Source organism: Typopeltis vanoorti, chromosome 16 (genome assembly GCF_054136105.1).
Source record: "Typopeltis vanoorti isolate ZY-2024b chromosome 16, IOZ_Tvanoo_1.0, whole genome shotgun sequence".
Classification (NCBI taxonomy): Eukaryota; Metazoa; Arthropoda; class Arachnida; order Uropygi; family Thelyphonidae; genus Typopeltis; species Typopeltis vanoorti.
Window position 1 is genome coordinate 43,341,101 of NC_143564.1, and position 22,186 is coordinate 43,363,286.

Consider the following 22,186-nt stretch of genomic DNA (forward strand, 5'->3'; position numbering starts at 1 on the left):
AAGGTAGAAGTGGAGGAATTTTTTAATGCTTTAGAGAAAGCAACTGACACAATGAAAAAGGAAAAGTTGGTCCTTGTTGAGGATCTAAATAGCAGAGTAGGAAATGATTGTCAGACATACAAAAATATTTTGGGAAAATTTGGAGAAAAGAGCAAAGCCAATAATAATGGCAAATACCTGTTGGATTTCTGCTCAGGACATGGACTGGTTATTACTAGCACCATGTTCCAACATAAAAATGTGCACAAATTCACATGGAGAGAAGAGGCAAGGAATTAGAAAAGTCTCATTCACTATGTTATTGTTGATAGTGATGTTTTCTCCCTGGTGCAGGACACCAGAGTGTACAGAGGATTTGAAATTGGAAGTTATCACTATTTAGTCTTGAGTAGGATGAAATTGAATTTCATATTGGAAAGAATAACATGTAAGAAAGTTTTAAAGCGAATAAAAGTTGAGCAGCTCTCAGATGTGAACTGTAGACTAAAATACACAAAGATTATTGAAGAAAAAATGAAAGAGTTTGAGAACAGAAACCAAACCTTGGGGATTCAGTCGCAAGTCCTGAAGAAAACCCTGTTTGATTCAGCCAGAGAGGCATGTGGTGAGGTTGCCTGCAAGCATAGAAAAATCAGAACTCCATGGTGGACCCAGGAAGTTAAAGAGGCAGTGAAGGAAAAGAAGAAAGCATATCAAAAGTTCCTCGCAAATAAGTCAGCTTGTGTTCTTAGAGAATACAGAGACAAATGTAAGAAAGCCCAACACTGTGTAAAACTAGCTAAACAAAAGTCATGGGAAGATTTTGCAAGAACATAGAAAATAAATATCAAGAAGGTGGCAAAATATTCTGGAGGTTGTTGAAGAATCTTAGGAATGGAGGAAAGAGTGCTGTAAAAGGAGTTAGAGATGATAAAGTGACACGAAAACGGGGGGAAAAGATATCCTTGAAGTATGGAGTAATTACTTCGAAAAATTGCTAAATGAAACAAGCAGTGATAGCACAGTGGTAAAAAACACTCAACAGGCATACAGTCAGGAATACATATCAATACTTGAAGTAGAAAAAGCCCTCAAAGGCTTGAAATGTGGAAAGGCAGCAGGAGTAGATGATATTTGTCCAGAAATGCTGAAGTATTGTGGTATTAACGTCTTACAGTGGCTGCACTGCATAGTTCAGAAAGCCTGGACAGATTGACAAATTCCCAATGATTGGAGCAGAGCTCTCATGGTACCCATATATAAAAAGGGAAATAAAACCGATTATCAGAATTACAGATGTATTTCTCTACTGAGTGTTCCTGGTAAGATTTATGCCAGTATACTTGAGAAACGGTTGAGAAAAATTGTGGAAGAACAAGCTGGATTCAGGCCAAATAGAGGCTGTCAGGATCAGATCTTCACTTTATGACAAATAGTTGAGAAAGCATGGGAATATAACAAATATCTGTAATTAAGTTTTGTCCATCTGGAAAAGGCATATGACAAAGTGCCAAGAGAGAAGCTATTCAATACGCTGCAGTTATATGGTGTTAATGGGGCATTATATCAAGCAATACTTAGTCTTTATTTGAGTTGTAAGTTAGCAGTTAGAATTGAAGAAAGTTCAGGAAGATGGTTTAATGTTAAATCTGGTGTGAGACAAGGATGTACATTATTCCCTCTGTTATTCATTATCTATATGGATCACATTATGAAAGAAAGTGGTACTAAACATGATATCAAAATATCAAAATTGGAGATGTTAATGTCAGCTCTTTGCTTTATGCGGATGATGTTATACTTCTAAATAAATCCACTACAAGTCTGCCAGATACCCTGACTAAATTGAATAACTGTTGTAATAGATATGGCATGAAGGTCAGCAATAAAAAGACAAAGACAATGAAAATAAGCAGAATCATTGAAAATGTCAACTGCATTGTGAACGGAGAACCCGTGGAACAAGTAAAACATTTCAGCTACTTAGGCACGATTTTTAGTGAAGATGGTAAATTAAATACGGAAATAGACAACAGAATCAACAAAGGTGATATGGTAGGAAGTCAATTGAATAAATTCATATGGAATAAGAGAGAAATTAGTCGGAACACTAAATTAGCCGTATACAAAACAGTGTTCAAACCAGTTTTAACTTATGGATCTGAGAGCTGGGTCAGAAGTAAAACTCTTGACCAATGACTAGAGACCCCAAATATGAGAGTCTTGAGAAAGATTAGAGGCGTGAACAGATGGGATCAATGGCAATATCATATTAAAAATGAGGATGTTAGGAAAGAACTTGACATTGTCAGCATCCAGGAATGCGTTAGCAGAGCTAATCTCACCTGGTATGGTCACTTAAACAGAATGGGCGAGGAAAGATTAGCAAAACAAGTGTTCTCTGCCAGGTTGGCAGGAAAATGATCCAGAGGAAGACTAAGATATAGTGGATTGATACGGTACAAAGTGCCTTAGACGATAGAAATATAAGATCTGACAGTGTTGGATTTTTGACAAGTAACAGACTGATTTGGAGGAAAAGTGTAGATAGGAAGTTAGTAATGTTGTAAATTTTTCATGTGGTACTATCATATCCTGTACATCTCTTGAGGGTACATGGCAGGAATTTGATGATGTATTTTTTTCGTGATATTAACAAGTCTGTTTTTAGAATGTATTTTTAGTTTAGAGAAAGACCTTCTATGAAAATAAGCCTTCTATGCTAATATGTGCATATTAAATTTGGTTAAAATCCAATTACAACAGGATTTTTGAAGAATTACAATTTTCAGTAGCAGTTATCATTACTGGTATCAGCATTTCCATGGAATACATCTTCAATAACTTGAACTGAATTTTCGCCATTTCTTCATTCTTGCAAAATCCATCAGCTCTGCTTGTAATATTTCTTTTGTAATATAGTTTCTAATTTTTTAAATAATTCCCTCAGTTTTATCAGGAAAGTTTCTTAGAGATGATTTTGAATATTTTCAAAATTCTTGGAAATCAATACAAGTAATCTTCGTATAACATGGTACTTATACAACGTGGTTTCGATATAACATGGTCTACAAATTGTAGTAACCCTTGTTGATCAGGGTACTTATACAATGCGGTTTCAATAAAAGACGGTCTACAAACTGTAGTAATCCTTTATCTTTTTATATATTTTTCAACGCGCAACTTAAAAATCAAATTTTACCTTCGTTAAATTTGTGTCTGTCCATATCGTGCATTTAGTTGTAAGTAGCAAATTTGTATTAGGGGAAATACACTTTAGCACACGTGTATCTCAATTGTTTGCCGTATAAAGTATTTATTGTTGAAAATTGTCTTCGTTTTCTTCCAGGAAAGTGCATTAAAAATCATGAGTGTGTTAATCTCAAGCTGAGCACTTTATTTTTTGGTGAGTTACATACAATATGTAATGCTTTTTTATGTAAAAAAAAAAAATTATAGTAATGGCCACTTACAGAGCACTTTTGCGATATGGTTGAAAACGAAATTAGTGAATTAATTGATGGAGAAATAGATTTAAATCAGGAGGAACTGGTACAATTAATAGATGACATCTAAGCGGGGAAAGTTCTGCTGAAGATTCTGATTGTGATAAATTCGTTAAAGAATTCAGTTTAAAGTAATTAGAAGGATTGGACTTTGCAAGAAAGTTATTTTATGGATAATGATCTCTCAGTGGAGCACTGTCATGCAGTTAGCCTAGTGGCTTTGCGCCTTGCAACCATATGCCTGGGGAAGGAGTGTCTTAGGTTTGATTTCCGTCACCAACATGAGCTTAAGGATCATCTTCTTCAGGCATAGCCCAAGTTAGCCGGTCTTGGGCGTTGACTGCAGAGTTTTTTCCCCCAGTTTATCTGGGGTTTTTCATCCCGAGATAAAATCTCGCCCCCACGAGGGGGCTCAACTCGCCCCAATAGGGATGGGGGAGAAAAGGGAGGGAACTCCATATGAATAAAATAAAGTGGAAATCTCCAGAAAATTCACGAGACAATTGGATATTTGTTTAGCTCCGTATTATGAACTTAATAAAAAATTGCAGCATAGTGGTAAGCAAGATCTTATTACTGAATTCTTGATAACTAAACCAACCGAAGTATGCAATGAGAATTATACAAATAATGTCCAAGAGATTTCAAGTGATGACGACATCCAGCCACTCATAAATAAAGAACATCTACGAAATGTTAATTTTGAAGAGAGTGATGACGATTAAAATATACACTTTATTTTATTTTGCCTAAAACATTTATGTTCTTTGTGCAATGAAGTTTATGTATGATTTATAATTTTTTATAATTTTATACTATGTATTTATTTCATTGGAACAGATGACCAGACATGGAGGGGTGTGATTGGGAGGAACGGTGCCCCTGACCTTAAAGCGAGTGGGTTGAAATTATTGGACTTCAGCTGTACTAACAGCTTGTCCATAATGAATACCTTCTTCCAGCACCGAGAAGTCCATAAGTATACCTGGTACTGGGATACACTAGAACAAAGGTCTCTGATTGACTTCTTTATAGTCTCAGCAGACCTATTTTCCTCAGTGTTGGACGTTCGTGTGAGAAGAGGGGCAGAACTGTCAACTGACCACCATGTTGTTGTGTGCACTCTACGGCTTCAGAAACCAGATGCTACCATCAACGCTGGCAGGCCTAAGCAGCTATACCGTGTGAAATGGGAGGCATTGGAAAATGAGGCTGTGAGGAAGAATTTTGCAGATGACATTTCCTTCAGGTTCAAAGAGATTCCCAAGCATACTGCAGATGTTGAGGAGGAGTGGAAGCTGTTCAGAACAGCTGTCACTGCCTCTGCACTCTCATGCTGTGGCAGAAAGCGGCTTGGTGTGGCAACGGGCAGTGAGAAAAGGACACCCTGGTAGAACCAAGAAGTGCAAAAAAGGAGTCCTACCTAACACGGCTTAGGGTCAGGTCACCTGAGATGCGTTTGTGGTATGCTGAGGCGCAAAAAGCTGCTGCTGAGGCAGTAAAGACAGCAAAGCAGAAGGCTTGGGAATTATTTGGAGAAAGATTAGACTCATCCTATGCAAATGAAGCCAAGTATTCTGGCAGACCAACCGCCGCCTTCGAGGGAGGAAATCGTGCACAGCAAGGGCAATTAAGGCCACTGATGGTGCACTTTTAACAACCGAGAAGGATATCCTCCACAGATGGAGGGAATACTTTGAGAGCCTTCTTAACCCGGATGTCCCAGCAGTTGTGGACATCCAAGAGGTGCAGATCGGGACAATGACTAGTCTCACAGTAGAAGAGGTCCATTTAGCAATAAAATCGCTAAAATCGGGCAAGGTTGCTGGCGATGATGAAATTCGGCCCAAAATGCTAAAAGCCTTAAATCGAGACGGTGTTCTCTGGCTGACTCGAGTGTGTCAGGCTGCTTGGATATCTGGGCAAGCACCAAAGCAATGGCAGACAGGTATAATAATACCAGTCTTCAAGAACGGAGACCAGAAGGATTGCAGTAACTATCATGGCATCTCTCTGCTCAGCCTGCCTGGGAAAGTGTATGCTAGGTGCTTGGAAAGATGGTCCAGGAGCACAGTTGAGTCAAAATTCCAGGAAGAACAATGTGGCTTTCGTCCTGGTAGAAGTACAACTGACCAAATCTTCACTTTAAGGCAAGTCTTTGAGAAATCTTGGGAATATGCCAAGAATGTCTACACATGTTTTGTGAACTTGGAGAAGGCATATGACCGGGTTCCTTGAGATAAGCTTTGGCAAGTAGTACAGGAGTATGGAGTGGATGGCCAACTATTAGCTGCCATCAAGTCCCTGTATGAATGCCCAGAATTTTGTGTCAGGGTAAACAGCACAAAGTCTGAACCTTTCACAGTCTCTGTTGGCTTCTGCCAAGGGTGTGTTCTGTCACCCCTCCTTTTCATAATATTTATGAACTGGATTGATAGGCACAGCCGAGGCAGTGAATGTGTCAGAATTGGAAGATCTAGCATTTGGATGTCTGCTTTTTGCAGATGACCTAGTTCTGCTTCTTCTTCCACAGATGACCTCCAGCGGACCCTGGATAAGTTTGTAGCTGTTTGTGCAGACGCCGGAATGAAGATCAGTGTGGCCAAAACTGAAACATTTATTGTCTCAAGACAACCATCCCAGTGTACTCTACATGTAAGTGGAGTCCCAATGAGGCAGGTGGAGAAGTTTAAATACCTTTGGTCCATATTCACGAATGATGGAAAATGGGGCAAGCTAGATACTCGAATTAGCTTAACAAGCTCAATATTACAGGAGCTTTGCCGTTCGGTAGTATTGAAGCGGGAGTTAAGCCAGAAGGCAAAGCTGGCTGTCTTCAATACAGTCTATGTCCCCATCCTCACCTGTGGTCATGAGAGTTGGGTAATGACCGAAAGAATGTGGACACGAATCCATGCAGCTGAAATGAGGTTCCTTCGAGGGGTTGCAGGGCTGACAAGACTCGACAGAGTCAGAAGCTCTGCAATTTGGGAAAACCTCAATAGTCAACTACTGCTTCTCCGTGTTGAGAGATCACGGTTACATTGGTACGGGCACCTGGTCAGAATGCCACAAGAGAAGCTCCCTCAGCAGGCCCTCTTTGCCAAACCAGAGGGTTGGAGGCCACGTGGAAGGCCAAGGACTCGCCGGATAGATTAAATCCAAAACCTTGGGTGGACACATTTGGGAATCCCACCAGAACATCTGAGCTTGGTGGCTCAGCTGTTCTGGTGACCATTGGAAGTTCCTCTTGCAGCTGTTGCCCCCACAACCTAATTAGGAAAGGTGGGCCTTGAAGATGTATGTATGTGTTTATTTACTAGTTTATTTGCTTTCTTAACTTACATGAATTAACTGAATTAAATAAAAATACTGTATTTTTTTGTTGGGTATGTCATTGTTGTTTATATAATTAAAAAAAAAACGATTTCGGAACCTAACTTTTTCTATGTGATCTGAGTTTTGCATAACGCGATTTATATAACGCAGCATTGTTGTGGAACCCAACGTCTGTGTTATACGAGGGTTACCTATATTTTTAATTAAGTAAATATTGAATCCAACATTATTTCAAAGCTGAAAAGAGAAACTACAAGAGTTTCATGCTATAAAACTTTCGGCAGATCCAAGCGTAAGCAAACTTTTCGTGACAGGGGCAACTCGTAGTAAAGGTCAAGTAAGCTCCAATCACTATTGTTGTGTCGGAAATAGCTGACCCACTATCCGTAAGCCATTTGTTTCTGAACCAACATAGAGAGAATAGAAACTTAAGGAAAGGACATGCTTATACTTATACCAAGAACACGGCTGAGGGAGTACTGTGCATATTATGATCCAAAGGTATGTCAACTCGACTAAAATTATTGTTGTAAAATAAGCTAAGGAAAACTGTGTTTTAGAACCAAAATTATTGTTGTAAAATAAGCTAAGGAAATCTGTGTTTTAGAACCATGTTAAACAGTTCAGAGTTAAAGTAACCAATCGGCTATAGCTAAGTGTATGATGTAGACAACGAGAGAGGGCGCTCACAAGGAATATATAAGGAGCGGTGCGCGGTTTATGATGTAGTTTTCATCACACAATTTATGATGTAGTTTATGAGGTGTATTGATGTAGTTTTCATCACACAATTGTGTGATGAAAACTACATCACACATTTGTGCCAAACCAACTAATAAAAAGGGAGGGAGAAAATTCCCTGGGATGACCATAAAAACAAGGATATGCAGAAGGCATATTAATGCATTCATAGACACCGGCTCTCAGGTTTCTATAATCTCTGAGAACTGTCTCAGGGAACTGGGGAACTGTATGAATAGAAGAACTAAGAGATTGAGGAAATCCATCAGACTCTTAGGGATATCCCCCTCCATTACTCGTGCCCAAAAGCGTGTGAGATTAAGAGTAGAATTGATAGGATTAGATTTGTATGCCTGGCATAATTTCCTAGTTCTCCCCAAGAACTCGCTCTCTCGCATGGGGCTGATTTTAGGAGAGGACTTCTTAAAGAAGCACGGATTCTCATGTGACTATCCCAAAGAGAGAATTCAGTTCCAAGGAAGAAGGGATAATAGAACAGAGAATCAGAAATTCAAAGATCAAGGAAAGGAGGTCAAGAGATCAAGGAAAAGAGATCAAGGAAAGATCAAGGAAATGTAAGAAAGTTTTAAAGCGAATAAAAGTTGAGCAGCTCTCAGATGTAAACTGTAGACTAAAATACAGAAATATTATTGAAAAGAAAATGAAAGAGTTTGAGAACAGGTCTCAAACCTTGGAGATTCAGTGGCAAACTTTGAAGGAAACATTGATTGATTCTGCCAGAGAGGCATGTGGTGAGGTTGTGTGCAAAGATAAAAAAAATCAGAATTCCCTGGTGGACACAGGAAGTTAAAGAGGCAGTGAAGGAAAAGAAGAAAGCATATCAAAAGTTCCTGGCAAATAAGTCAGCTTTTACTCTTACAGAATACAGAGACAAATGTAAGAAAGCTAAACAGTGTGTAAAACTAGCTAAACAAAAGTCATGGGAGGACTTTGGCAAGAATATAGAAAATAAATATCAAGAAGGTGGCAAAATATTCTGGAGGTTGTTGAAGAAGCTTAGGAATGGAGGAAAGAGTTCTGTAAAAGGAATTAGAGATGATAAAGGTGAAATGAAAACAGGAGAAAAAGATATCCTTGAAGTATGGAGTAATTACTTTGAAAAACTGCTAAATGAAACAAGCAGTGATGACAGCACAGTGATAAAAAACACTGACCAGGCATGCAGTCAGGAATACATATCCATACTTGAAGTAGAAAAAGCCATCAAAGGCTTGAAATGTGGAAAGGCAGCAGGAGTAGATGATATTCGACCAGAAATGCTGAAGTATGGTGGTATAAGAGTCTTACAGTGGCTGCACTGCATAGTTCAGAAAGCCTGGACAGAGGGACGATTCCCGATGATTGGAGTAGAGCTCTCATAGTACCCATATATAAAAAGGGAAATAAAACTGAATGTGAGAATTACAGAGGTATTTCCCTACTGAGTGTTCCTGGCAAGATCTATGCAAGTATACTTGAGAAACGGTTGAGAAGAATTGTGGAAGAAAAGCTTGGTGAAGAACAATCTGGATTCAGGCCAAATAGAGGCTGTCAGGATCAGATCTTCACTTTACGACAAATAGTCGAGAAAGCATGGGAATATAACAAAGATCTGTATTTAAGTTTTGTCGATTTGGAAAAGGCATATGACAAGGTGCCAAGAGAGAAGCTATTCAATACGCTGCAGTTATATGGTGTCAATGGGGCATTATATCAAGCAATACTTAGTCTTTATTTGAGTTGTGAGTCAGCAGTTAGAATTGAAGGAAGTACAGGAAGATGGTTTAATGTTAAATCTGGTGTGAGACAAGGATGTACATTATCCCCCCTCTGTTATTCATTATCTATATGGATCACATTATGAAGGAATGTGGTATTAAACCTGATATCAAAATTGGAGATGTTAATGTCAGCTCTTTGCTTTATGCGGATGATGTTATACTTCTAAATAAATCCGCTACAAGTCTGCAAGATTCTCTGACTAAATTGAATAGCTGTTGTAATAGATATGGTATGAAGGTCAGCAATAAAAATACAAAGACAATGAAAATAGGCAGAATCATTGAAAATGTCAACTGTGTTGTGAATGGAGAACCTGTGGAACAAGTAAAACATTTCAGCTACTTAGGCACAATTTTTACTGAAGATGGTAAACTAAATATAGAAATAGACAACAGAATCAGCAAAGCTGGTATGGTGGGAAGTCAATTGAATAAATTCATATGGAATAAGAAAGAAATTAGTCGGAACACTAAATTAGCTGTATACAAGACTGTGTTCAAACCAATTTTAACTTATGGATCTGAGAGCTGGGTCAGAAGTAAAACACTTGACCAAAGACTAGAGACCGCAGATATGAGAGTCCTGAGAAAGATTAGAGGCGTGAACAGATGGCATCAATGGCAATATCATATTAAAAATGAGGATATTAGGAAAGAACTTGACATTGTCAGCATCCAGGAATGCGTTAGCAGAGCTAATCTCAGATGGTATGGTCACTTAAATAGAATGGGAGAGGAAAGATTAGCAAAACAAGTGTTCTCTGCCAGGTTGGCAGGAAAACGACCCAGAGGAAGACCAAGATATAGTTGGATTGATACGGTACAAAGTGCCTTAGACGATAGAAATATAAGATCTGATAATGTTGGAGTCTTGACAAGTAACAGACTGATTTGGAGGAAAATTGTAGATAGGAAGTTAGTAATGATGTAATTTTTTCATATAGTACTGTCATATCCTGTACACCCCTTGAGGGTACATGGCAGGAATTTGATGATGATGAGGAGGAAAGGAGGACAAACCCTTGCTCAGTGAACCCCAATGCAGGAAGGAAGCAGAACTGACGAAAGGAAGGGAAGACCCCATAACTTACACTCAGTCTAAAATTAATATCATTGCAGTCGAGAAAGCAGATGACAATTTGGTCACAGGTGAAGGGCAAAGCAAGGAAATAGTAGAAGATGATTTGGCTGAAAGTAAGAGCACACATCTGAGTGAGCAGCATGTGCGGATCAAAACCACCCACATATATCATGTTACTGCCGAAGGTCAATACGCATTGGAAAGATCACATAACCGAGGAAAACTGAGGACGAAAATTTTCTTGGGGAGAAATTCTTGTTATAGAGAGGGAGGAGGGGGATGAAATGTAAGAAACAGGAAAATTTTCAGTAACTCCATTATGGAAAAATTTTAATTAAAGGGGAGGCCTTTGTTGTGTTGGAAATAGCTGACCCACTATCCGTAGGCCATTTGTTTCCAACCCAACATAGAGAGAATGGAAACTTAAGGAAAGGACATTCTTATACTTCCAAGAACAGGGCTGAGGGAGTACTGTACATATTATGATCCAAAGGTATGTCTACTCGACTAAAATTATTGTTGTAAAATAAGCTAAGGAAAACTGTGTTTTAGAACCAAAATTATTGTTGTAAAATAAGCTAAGGAAATCTGTGTTTTAGAACCATATTAAACAGTTCAGAGTTAAAGTAACCAATCGGCTATAGCTAAGTGTATGACGTAGACAACGAGAGAGGGCGCTCCCAAGGAAGATATAAGGAGCAGCACGTGGTTCAAACGCTCTCTTGTTTTTCTGTTCTTGCGTTCCCTTTCAAGCCTGGATAGCTGAGGAAGCTTGCCGCCGGTGACCAGCAACAATCTGCTGGTTGCTGTTATAACCGAGTCGAACAAAGCTACCTGTGGAATGAAACCAGATTTTCAATAAGGAGCCATTGGTGAACCACGCCAATGCAAAGGACAACCTTCGAAGAAGGAATAAGTAAGTCGCAGCAGCCATAGAAGCAAGTGGCTAGTGAATACGGAAGTCTTGCCATATCCGAAATGAGAGCATGGGGAAGTCATGGAAACCCCATTAGTAAAGACAAGATGGTAAAGTACAACCTTTTTATCTTATATAATTGTTAACAAAAAGAAGAAAAGGGGGCAAGGATTTGAAGAGCTCCATGCATTCATTTGCTCATAGTGCCTTAGTGACTGTGTTGGACTGATTATCTGTGTCAAAAAGACATGCTATTCTAAATTTGTGCCGAAAAGGGAACATAACTCTTGAACAGTTTGGTTTGTTAGGAAGAAGCTAATAGCTGAAGTATTGAATGTTAGCCTGACTTACACTTAAAGTGTGGGGCATAGAAGCTTTACAGAGTTGAACTTTGTCTTCCATGTTGGAGTTTAAAATAGTGTGAATTTGATATGCTATGTGTAAACTTTACTTACATTTGTACATAGAAAATGAGTATTGATTAATTCTGTAAAGATGAATCAAGTTTGAGCTTAATTGTAATGCAGAGATATCTAGTTGAAATACTTAAGCTTAGAGAATGAAATTTTTGGATCACTTAATCTAAAAAGGGGGGGGAGGTTCAGACTTTTGATTCTGAACAAGCGGGTAATTTAGCAATGAAGTTATTATTTCAAGTATATTTAGAATGTCTAATCAAATGTGTATCTGTTCTAGTGTTATAATAAATGTATTCTTTTAAACCAAAGTTTATATGTTCTGTTGTTCTGACACTGACCTACCATTTATAAAAAACTTTCGGACCTGTGTGAGCGAGGGGGAAACATTTCATGCAAGATAGAGGTGGGGGAACCACGACTGCTCACCACGTGATCCCTATGTTAACAAATGTTACCGAGATAATCAAGTACCAGGAATTAGTTACCGGCTGGCGCAGTCGTTCTAAAAATAAATTTGCCGGAAACGAAATCTCTGATACGTAGGAATATAGTATAAATATAATAGAAAATAAAGAATAGAAAGAAAGTACAAGTTATAACAAGGGCTAGATAAGAGATATAACAATAGCGCAGGCGACTTAGGAGCAAAAGTAAGGATAATATGAGATAGGGAACTCAAGGGTAGGAGGTGTAATAAATAAAATATAGAATATAATAATAATAAGAGAGAGAGAAACAGTAGTGAAACAGGGAAACAACGAGACATAACACTATCCTTAGTATTTCCCATAGACAGATCTGTCTCCTACTCATCAGTGGGATCCAGACCCATATGTAAATACTTAGGTTGAAGTGATACAGAACTTATACTTTACCATACGAGTTGCTAAAAAAAAGGTGTCACATCACAAAAGGCACCAAGAATTACTGAAAAAGAGAGCCAAAAGGTTTCGCTTCGGCGATGCAAAATTATTCAAATTAAGTAGATATTGAATCCAACATTATTTCAAAGCTGAATAATGTTGGATTCAGTATCCACTTAATGTGAATAATTTTGCATCGCCAAAGTGAAGCCTTTTGGCTCTGTTTTTTAGCCAATATTTTAATATTGTTAAGATTATGGACATTTCTACCATTGCTATATTACACATATTTATATGATAGGTTTATTTCGTTGTATGTTATTGAATCAATTTCTCCAGAAATCTCTTTTAGAATTCTAGTCTATTTTTCTCTAAAATCTTTTTTTTTTTTTTTTTTTTAACAAACATCAAGGTTTCTGACTTCTAAGACTCTTGCATTCAAGTTACCTGCTGCTCTTCATGCAAAAGAACCTACTCCTTACTCTCTTTCTCATGTCTCCTTAGACAGCTTCTTGTTCTCTTCTCTCCCATCTCCACTCAATTTATGAACAGTCTCAGCCACATTAATCTGATAATAATCCCTTACTAACTTATGTCTTGATGAAGTCCTCTATCCACTAGACTTTGAAAATTGAATTCCCTCAATCAAGCTTCATATTCAACATTTCAGAGACCGAGACTAGAAATGGCCTTTATCAATCATCCCTGAACACTTTCCACCATCTATTCATCCTTTTGAAAACTAGATGACTAAATCTCTACGTAGTAACCCATATGTGGTCTGATCAAAGCTTTCCTTATACAGAGGAATCATAAAATCGTTACTTTGACATATCAGTATCCTCCCTACACCATTTTCATAATCCACTGTGCTGCCCTCACAAATTTAGTAAATTGTCCCTGAATTTTCAGGTCTATATCCACCATCCTAACCCTGCCAGATCCCTCATCTCCTCCACCTCTTCTAAGATATTCTTACCAATCTTATACTCTGCATCCACCTTTGCTTCCTGAATTTTAAAACCTTAGACTGCTCTACATTGAACTGGGGGGCCCACTCGTTCACCTATCCACCCAGACTTCTTGATCACATTCACAATTGAAACATCATGTGATTGTGAAGTGGTTTCTGTAAACACAATCTCTTAATTTCTTACATGCTCGTCATTTGGTTAATCACATGATATTTCAATTGTGAATGTGATTAAGAAGTCTGGGTGGATAGGTGAATGAGTGGGCCCCCAGTTCAATGTAGAGAAGTCTAAGGTTTTAAAATTCAGAAAAATCAGGAAGCAAAGGTGGATGCAGAGTATAAGATTGGTGGGAATATTAGAAGAGGTGGAGGAGATGAAGGATCTGTAATACTCATTACTATTATTTAGTAGCCACAAATTCATTTGGTTACTCTCAAAATGAACAAATGAATGTTGAATAGCCAAACAAGCAATATGCAGTTGCACAATAGTGTGCAGCACGATGCTTGAATAGTGGGGGAGGAAAATATGTCACTCTCAGTGTTATGGGCTGCTACCTAGCATGTTTATTATGTTTTTGTATATGTATTTTCCCACATTTCAGAAGCATTTTTATGAATGATTGTATTTTCTAAATAAAATGATACATAAATGATTAAAAAAAAAAATACCAAGGCAGATATTTAGGCTTATTTGCATGTCAGTTAGTAGGCTGCTAGACCAGTCCCCCCTCTACAATTCACCTTTCAGCAGACTTCTTATTACAACATGCTGCACCTGTATCATCTGGTGCAGATATATTCCAAAATTCCCCTGATCCCATATTGCATTGGCCATTCATTGTGTTGTAGTGCATAAACTGACCATCGGCTGAAAGGTTGTTGAGTGCATGCTCAACAAAAATCTTTCCTTCCTACCAGAAGTACATCATTTTGCATCTGTCTGAACATTCTCTGTTGTTGACCTAACAGTTTGTTCACCATCACTTTTTTCTCTTTTAAGTGGAAGTAAAAAATAACATCTATTGGAGCGATCATTTTCCTGTGATAGCAGCTCTCTTACATGAGCAGGCATGTACTCCATCACAGACATTATCATTATCAGAGACCTCTAGGTTGGAGACTCACCGAGGAAGACCACATATAACACACACCAGCTGCAGTATCTTTTCTTGAATTTATTCACCCTCCTGGTACTCACTAAATCCAAAGACTGTTGAAATCATGCATTGCTCTATGAGAGAAAAATCTAGCTCTGACACCTTTCTTGACTGCATTCATTCTCAACTTCCATGGATGTGCTCTCGTTCTTTCCATACATTGGAAGCAATGTGTGAAGCCAGGAGATTGGCTTTTTCTGTGGATGATGATGCAATAGAGCCATCATGTTGTTGTTGTGATGTTGAAAAAGTCATTAGCATGTTGCCAGATATGACAATAGTGAGTTGAGAAGGAAAGCAGAGATGAATACCAAGATAGCTAAGTTGTATGAGGCAAAGGAGATTCAGTTTATGAATCTGTGAATTGGAAGGAATGTTGGAATGGTTTAAAGTTGAATGGATTGCTTTCTTTTAGTGTTACATGGTAATCAGCATTCATTTTCGAAATTATGGATTCTACAACTGTGTAACGCAGTTTGTCTTGTATATTTATGTATGCTCCAGATGATGATCTTGATATGAAGATCGAAATGTCGGGATAATAAAAAGAGTTATTCTAACATGGTTGTAGAATCCATAATTTCGAAAATGAATGATTGAATGGATTGGTGTCGGTATTTAGAAAGGCTGTTGTTTGCTGAGAAGGGACAGAATCAAGAAGTTAATGTAGCTAATGATCAATGATTGTTGAAAGTTTTTCCACTTGGTTATCCTATAAATTAAAGATACCAAGAAATTATGTATAGTTCAACTATTTTCAGGACTGGAGTAACTTGTATATGGAAACTAATGACTTCACATCACTTGCTTTAGTATCCCATAATGCAAAGCACATATCTTTATGGGTATGTATAATGCTATGCATTATGGGAGTGGTCACTACCCACACTGATTTCCCTGTTTAAGTACAGCGTTACCTCTCCAAAAAACTCATGAGATCCCCCAGATCACCTAACAATGAGTGATTCGAAGGATCATTTAACTCAGCGGTTGTTCCCCTCAGTAACAGGCTCACCCCGTCACTGAGAAAAACTCTCAGCATTGGCTCTATCCACTGGCAGGCCCATCCCACCACCGAGCAGAAACGCTCACATCTCATCTGAGGGGAAACAACAGCCAAGCCTCAGATAACTTCTTGGGCTACAGCTGGGTAACAGCAACAGCCAAGCCTCAGTTATAACTTCACTGGCTACAGCATTGCCATTCATCACCCAAGCTTCCAGCTGGCTTTGACCTTTATCGAGGTCTCAGCAGTAGGAGCTAGACCCAGTGGTGACACAAAGGTTGAAGTATTGCAGAAGTCATATTTTCATATACAAGTAGCCCAAAGGTGTCACAACTTATTATTAAAATACTCTGGATCAGAGAAAGTTATTGAAAGTTTTTCCACTTGGTTATACTATAAATTAAAGATACCAAGAAATTATATATTTGGTTTAATCCTTTATCAAGTGTAAGCAAACAAAGTTTGCGCCTGAAGTATTTTCAGGACTGGGGCAACTCGTATATAGAAGCTAATGACTTTACATCACTTGCATTAGTAATGACAATATGGCTTCTGCATTACTTCAACCTCTGTGTCTGGTTCCCACTGATGAGACCTCAATAAAGGTCGAAACTGGTCTGGGTAGTGACCCTTTCCATAATGCATATCCATAAGGATATGTGCTTTGCATTATGCTATACTAAGGGACATAGTATTTATGATGTATCAGTTGCTTTAATATCATTTTGTTCTAGGTGTTTATCAGAACTTCTCAGTCATCCCCCCCCCGTAAAGTAACAAGTGTGTCAGATAAGAGAGAATCACTTGCAACGATATTCTTGGACTTTGCAAAATCGTTCGATAGATTACCATATGATAACTTGGTGTACAAGTGGTGCATGATGGAGCAGCACCTCAAAAAAGGAGGGTAACTACTGTCGTGCAGCAGTTCGCATTAAGGATTTTAAGATTTAGATATGATAAATATGCAGCAGTTCTTATTAAGAATTTTAAGATTTCAGTATGATAAATATGTTATCATTTGAATGAACCTCCCATAATGAGTCTGCTAACTCCATCGAGGATGTAATAATAATAGATTTGCATATTTTTATGCAATTTGGCACAAAAAGGGGCATTTCCAAATTTTTAAAATTTGCTCAGCTCTAAGGAAAACTGTTATACCTTAATAATAAAAAAGTGCTGAAATGTGTATTCATAATATTTACATTGGCAAAACATTTCAAGTAACAGTCTTCACAATTATGCTTATGTTTTGATATAGAATTAAAACAAGAATATAATTTCTCTTCAAGTATATTATACATTCTATTAATTTTGTTATTTGGCTTTAAACATTGATATCATAGATGTAATTCATGTGACAAAATTTATTGTGTATGTGTTTGCAGAAAATCTGTACTCATTACTGCCTTTATTAATTTATCCAAACTGGAAAATAGTTTAGTTATGGTTTTACTCTAGAAATATATTTTGAATTTTTTTTTCCATTGATATATTTATTAAATGTAAAAAGCAGATTTATAAAAGGGAACCAATTTATATTATTCTGTTAATATTTTCTAGTATGGGTGGAGCCATAGCAGTTCATACAGTATATAGGAACCTAATACCTTCTCTTATTGCTCTGGTAGTGATTGATGTTGTAGAAGGTGAGTATTTAACCAGCAGCTCTCTAGTTTTTTCTTCGATTTATTCTTGTGTGATGGGTGTCTAATGTATAGCATACCAGCAGTACTGACTGTGAACATATTTCTTTAATTCTTTCAGGTAGATGGTAATAAATCATTTTATGCTGTCCATAAGTAGGCCAAGCTGCAGGCATCTTGGCCTACTTATGGACAGCACAAGTAGGCCAAGATGCCAATCTGCACTTTATGGCATTTCACCATACGTGAACAGATGAGAGTTGCCAGTTTGATTTGTACTTTAAAAGCACAAATTTATTAATAGGAGATTATTTATTTAGCACTTCGGTTGTCTTTTCAGATGTTAATATATATAAGAGAGGATGGGATTCATTCATTCAGAATTTTGGCATAGTTTAGCCAAACTGCCTTATGTGTCAGTATTTTGAGAATACTGCTATTGTTCACCCTACCGAACAATAGCAGTATTGTTCGGTAGGGTGATGGCGTTTGTCTCTTTGTGCTTTTCTGGTGCGTGTGTATGTTGCTTTTCTATAAACAAAACAATAATCATTTGAAAGACATAAGACTAATGTGCCTAGGAAGGGCAGAGGGGTATTTGGTTATATTATTAAGGAGCAAAATGGGTTTTAGGGTGTTCGCTGTTTAAACATATTAAAAATGAATCAAATGTATTTAGATCATGCATACAAATAAAGATGTGTTTAATATAAACATGATATATTGATTTAATACAAAAACAAGATTCTCTCTCTCTCCGTAACTCAGACTAAAGCACTAGCTTCAGATTTCCTTCTTTTTGCAAAAATTCGCGATAGTAGCCATGCCATCTGGATGCAAAAAGGTAAGTCAAAGGAAATGATTGTCTTGATTGCTACAAATGATTTGAGAGGCTAGAAGTATTCTATGAGGGAGGATGCAAAGGAGTTGTTAGAAGAGGTAAACTGAAAAGCGAGAAGGTGAAGATTGTAAGTCTCCTACCTCGCTATGATAGAGACAAACTGAGGAGGAGGGCATTGATAGCCAATGAGTATATGTAGATTGTGCAAAAGGAATGATATAGAATATGTAGTCTCTTTAACAAAAAGAATGAATTTGTACAATGCTGATGGATTGCATCTAAATGGTTTGGGTGTTAGGTGTCTGGAGAAGCTTTGTTCACTGAGCATGCTTGAAGTTCAAATTCAGGAAAACTTAAGCAATTAGGGTGGAAGCAAGTGAGTTTGTGTGAAGGTACCCATGAAGTGAGTGAGTGTGAAAATGACCAAGTGAGGAATCTGGTCTCTCAAACAAAAATATTGAATAGGATAGTCAATTCAGAAAGTAAAGGTAGGTGGGGGACTAAAGGGATGCTGCAGTTTCTATATACCAATGCCAGAAGTATCAGGAACAAGATGTAGGAGTTTTTGGCATTGGTTAGTGCAACCTTGCTAAAAGTTATAGGCATTAGTCAGACTTGGCTAGCAGCAGATGATGTAGTTACAGGGATTGAATGTGAAGGGTTAAGTATTTTCAGGGATGGCAGAGAAAATAGAATGGGGTGGAGGAGTACTGTTGATGATAACAGATGAATTGCAACCAAAAAGAATAGGAGACAGGCGGGAAGGTGGTTGTTCATTTGAAGCAATCTGTTGTGTGAGATTAAGGCCAGTAAGACAAAATATACGGTTGGTTGTTGCTATAGGCCAGGGAGTTTCACCCATGATCTGGAAATCTGGAAGACATGCATCGCTAAATTAGTACAATGAGTACAGGTCGAGTGATTATCCTGGGAGACTTCAACTATGGAGATATAGACTGGGAGGAAGAAAGATCACATGGCAGGAAGGAAATAGAATTTATACACCTGCTGAGAGATAATTTCTTAAGGCAGAATGTGAGTGGAATAGGTTGCCAGTGTCGATTGTGAGTCTTTTTTCTGTTAATAGGTTCAAGGAGTGGTATCATAGATTGTGTGGATAGATTGGGTCCCTCGCAGTAGGTCTTCAGCCTCTATGGAAGTGCATAATAATAATAATAATATTTCAGTTTTAATTGAAATATTTAGATCATGTCTTAATAGAAATATTAAGACATGACCGCATGCAACCATATGCCTGGGAAAGGAGTGTCCTGGGTTTAGTTCCCGTTGCTGATGTGAGGAGCTTAGGATCTTTCTCAGACAAGTTAGTCAGTCTTGGGTGTGGACTGCAGAGTTTTTCTCGCCAGTTTATCTGTGCTTTTTCCTCCCACAAGGAGGCAGACTGGCCTTTGAGAACATAATGCTTCTACAGACATAATATAGCCGGGAGGCATAGGTCCAACTACCTTATCCTCGTATAACGGTTGCTGTAAGGAATAGAAACCCTTGACACTGTAAAGATACAAGAGGGAAAGATTAAGAAAGAAATTAAGACATGATCTTAATATTTCTATTAGATCATGACTTTCATTATGTGAAAATGTGTTTTCACAAACAATGCAAAACAGCTTTTGTAATGAATTCCCTCTAAATAAGAACTTATTTTCCCACTATTCATTGAATTTACTTTTGTAGTTTTATACTTTTTCTTTTACACTGTGGTGGGTAATTGAATGTAACAACAAGGCTTAATTTTCGAAAAAGTATAAAATTACAAATGTTCACAAAGGATGAACAAAGCACAGCTCTGTAGTTGTGCTTTGAACTGACTGACAAAAACCCGTAACACACACAGCTGTTGCTAATGCTTGGCACCTCAGGATCAAACAAGTGAATGTGCAAAAGATGTGCATGAAACAATAAAATCGCTAGAAGTAATTACTAAGTTTTAGCTTTTTTTCTACATATCAGTTTTTGGTTAATACTTTTTTGCATTAATAGGCTTACTTTTTTATTATCGTTGGGATCCAATGCGCTACTTTTGGTGCATGCGCCATAGGAAACCCATAGACTATCTACACCAGGGTTGGCCATCCCTGGTGTAGATAGTCTATGGGTTTCTGCAGAGTTGTAACAGAGTGCTTTGTTCTGTGTTCACTATAGAAATTGGTTAAAGGGGGAAGAACTCATTGCAGTCCCATGTGTTTATTTTTATTTTCCATGTAAAATAACCTGCATGTACAGTGAATTTGACTAATTCAGCATTCTTGGGCTGAATTATTCAAGTCATCATATCTGAATTTTTGAGGATATTTTTTTTTTTTTTAATATAGCTTTTGAAATGAACAACTTTTTTTTTTGAAGTAGAGGAAATCGTCTGTGTTAGACATGTTAGTTTGTTAATTGCTTGGCAAGATTGTAAGCAGGACTGTCTATAGTGTTATCTGTAGGATGAATGAGTGAGGGAATATTAATTTGTGAATTTTTGGGGTCCAATAAACTTTGCTGGTTTAACATAAGTTTTCAGTTTATTAGCTATGCTCTCATTTCTAAATGTTAATGATGTCAATTAATTTCTAATATCTATCTTCATCTCAATATGATTCTGCCATTGGTTTTTCTCAGAAATCTCATAAAATTTAAACAATATCTTGCACAATGTTAGTTTAGTGTTTTCGCTAATTCTCTCTTATTCCATATATATATATATATATATATGCACTACTTGGAAAGAAGTCGGTGGATAACTCTCCTATGGACAAGGTGCATCATGCCATGTAATAAGTCATGTGTTTGTAGCTGGTATAAAATGGAGGAATATGATGCTCCCAAGTCAGTGCAACTGTGTCCAGGTGAAATGGCTGCGAGAAGGTAACTAATGGAGATTGAAAGAGACTTAGTGATAGAATGCCATGTTACAGGCCTATCTGTGCATAAAACAATAAAACACAAATTGTTGGCAAAATGGGTTATCCCAGGTTAATAATCAGTGATATACTGAGATGGAAGTGCAGGGAGTCAACTGCAAGTACTACCTGCAGTGGATGACCCACCACACTCATCAAACATAACTGTTTGGTGCTACGAAGTATATGTTAAATCCACCATTCGTTGGCTGCACATTGAATGTAGAGTTTCTGGACATCGACTGGAACAAGAATCTGCATAAAAACATTCAAAACCAAGGTGCACAGTATGGATTTCTATGGTCAAACTACAATATGCTCATCCCACATTACCCAAACCAACATGCAGGGTCATATTCTGTGGTCCAAAGACTCTGTATGGTGGAATGTGGAAGCTTTTAAAGTTGTGTTTTGATGAATCATGCTACACACTCTACTGAGCAGACGGACAGGTGTGGTGGATGCCAAGTGAATGTCTCTTACGAGAGGGCACAACCCAAATTATGAAATTCAGAAGTGGCAGTGTTATGGTATGGCCCTGTTTTTCTGTTTACCATCGAACCTCTGTTTGTGGTGCCATGAACATTATCTGAACATTCTGGACATTCTGATAATGCAATGCATCCTACTTTGTGGTGTTTCTACAGAACTGATCATTCAGCAAGGCAGTGTCATAAGACAGCTGCAGTAACTACGTGGTTTGCAGACATGTGGACATGATCACACTTAACTGGGCCTCCACAGAGTACTGATCTCAATCCTAATGAACCTCTGTAGGATGAATTGGAAACAACAGTCCAGGGCCTCATTACATAGCCACAGGAAGAATGGTCCCATTGATCATTGATTGAAAAATTCCCATCATTCGCTATTGTGCGCTTGTAGAAAGTATTCCCTGTAGGATTGTTTCAGTTATCGCAGCGAAGGAGGTCTTACATCTTGTTAATGTGGGGGACATGGCTGGCTGTTTGTTCCTCACACTATGGTGACTGTTGGCTTCTTTCCAAGTAGTGTATTTATTCAACT

The 22,186-nt window shown here is 37.9% G+C and overlaps 1 protein-coding gene across 3 annotated transcripts in view; it reads left to right on the forward strand.

The window, feature by feature from the left end:
- The window catches only part of LOC150097976 (protein phosphatase methylesterase 1), a 371,474-nt gene that overhangs the window by 133,346 nt on the left and 215,942 nt on the right, over positions 1-22,186 (forward strand). For all 3 annotated transcript variants that reach the window (XR_016549609.1, XM_090406577.1, XM_090406576.1), the window contains exon 7: positions 17,331-17,416. Coding sequence is in view for 2 of the 3 variants with exons in the window: in XM_090406577.1 (XP_090262703.1) it covers positions 17,331-17,416 (86 nt within the window). In the remaining variant the exon portion in view is untranslated. The remainder of the gene's footprint in view (positions 1-17,330; positions 17,417-22,186) is intronic.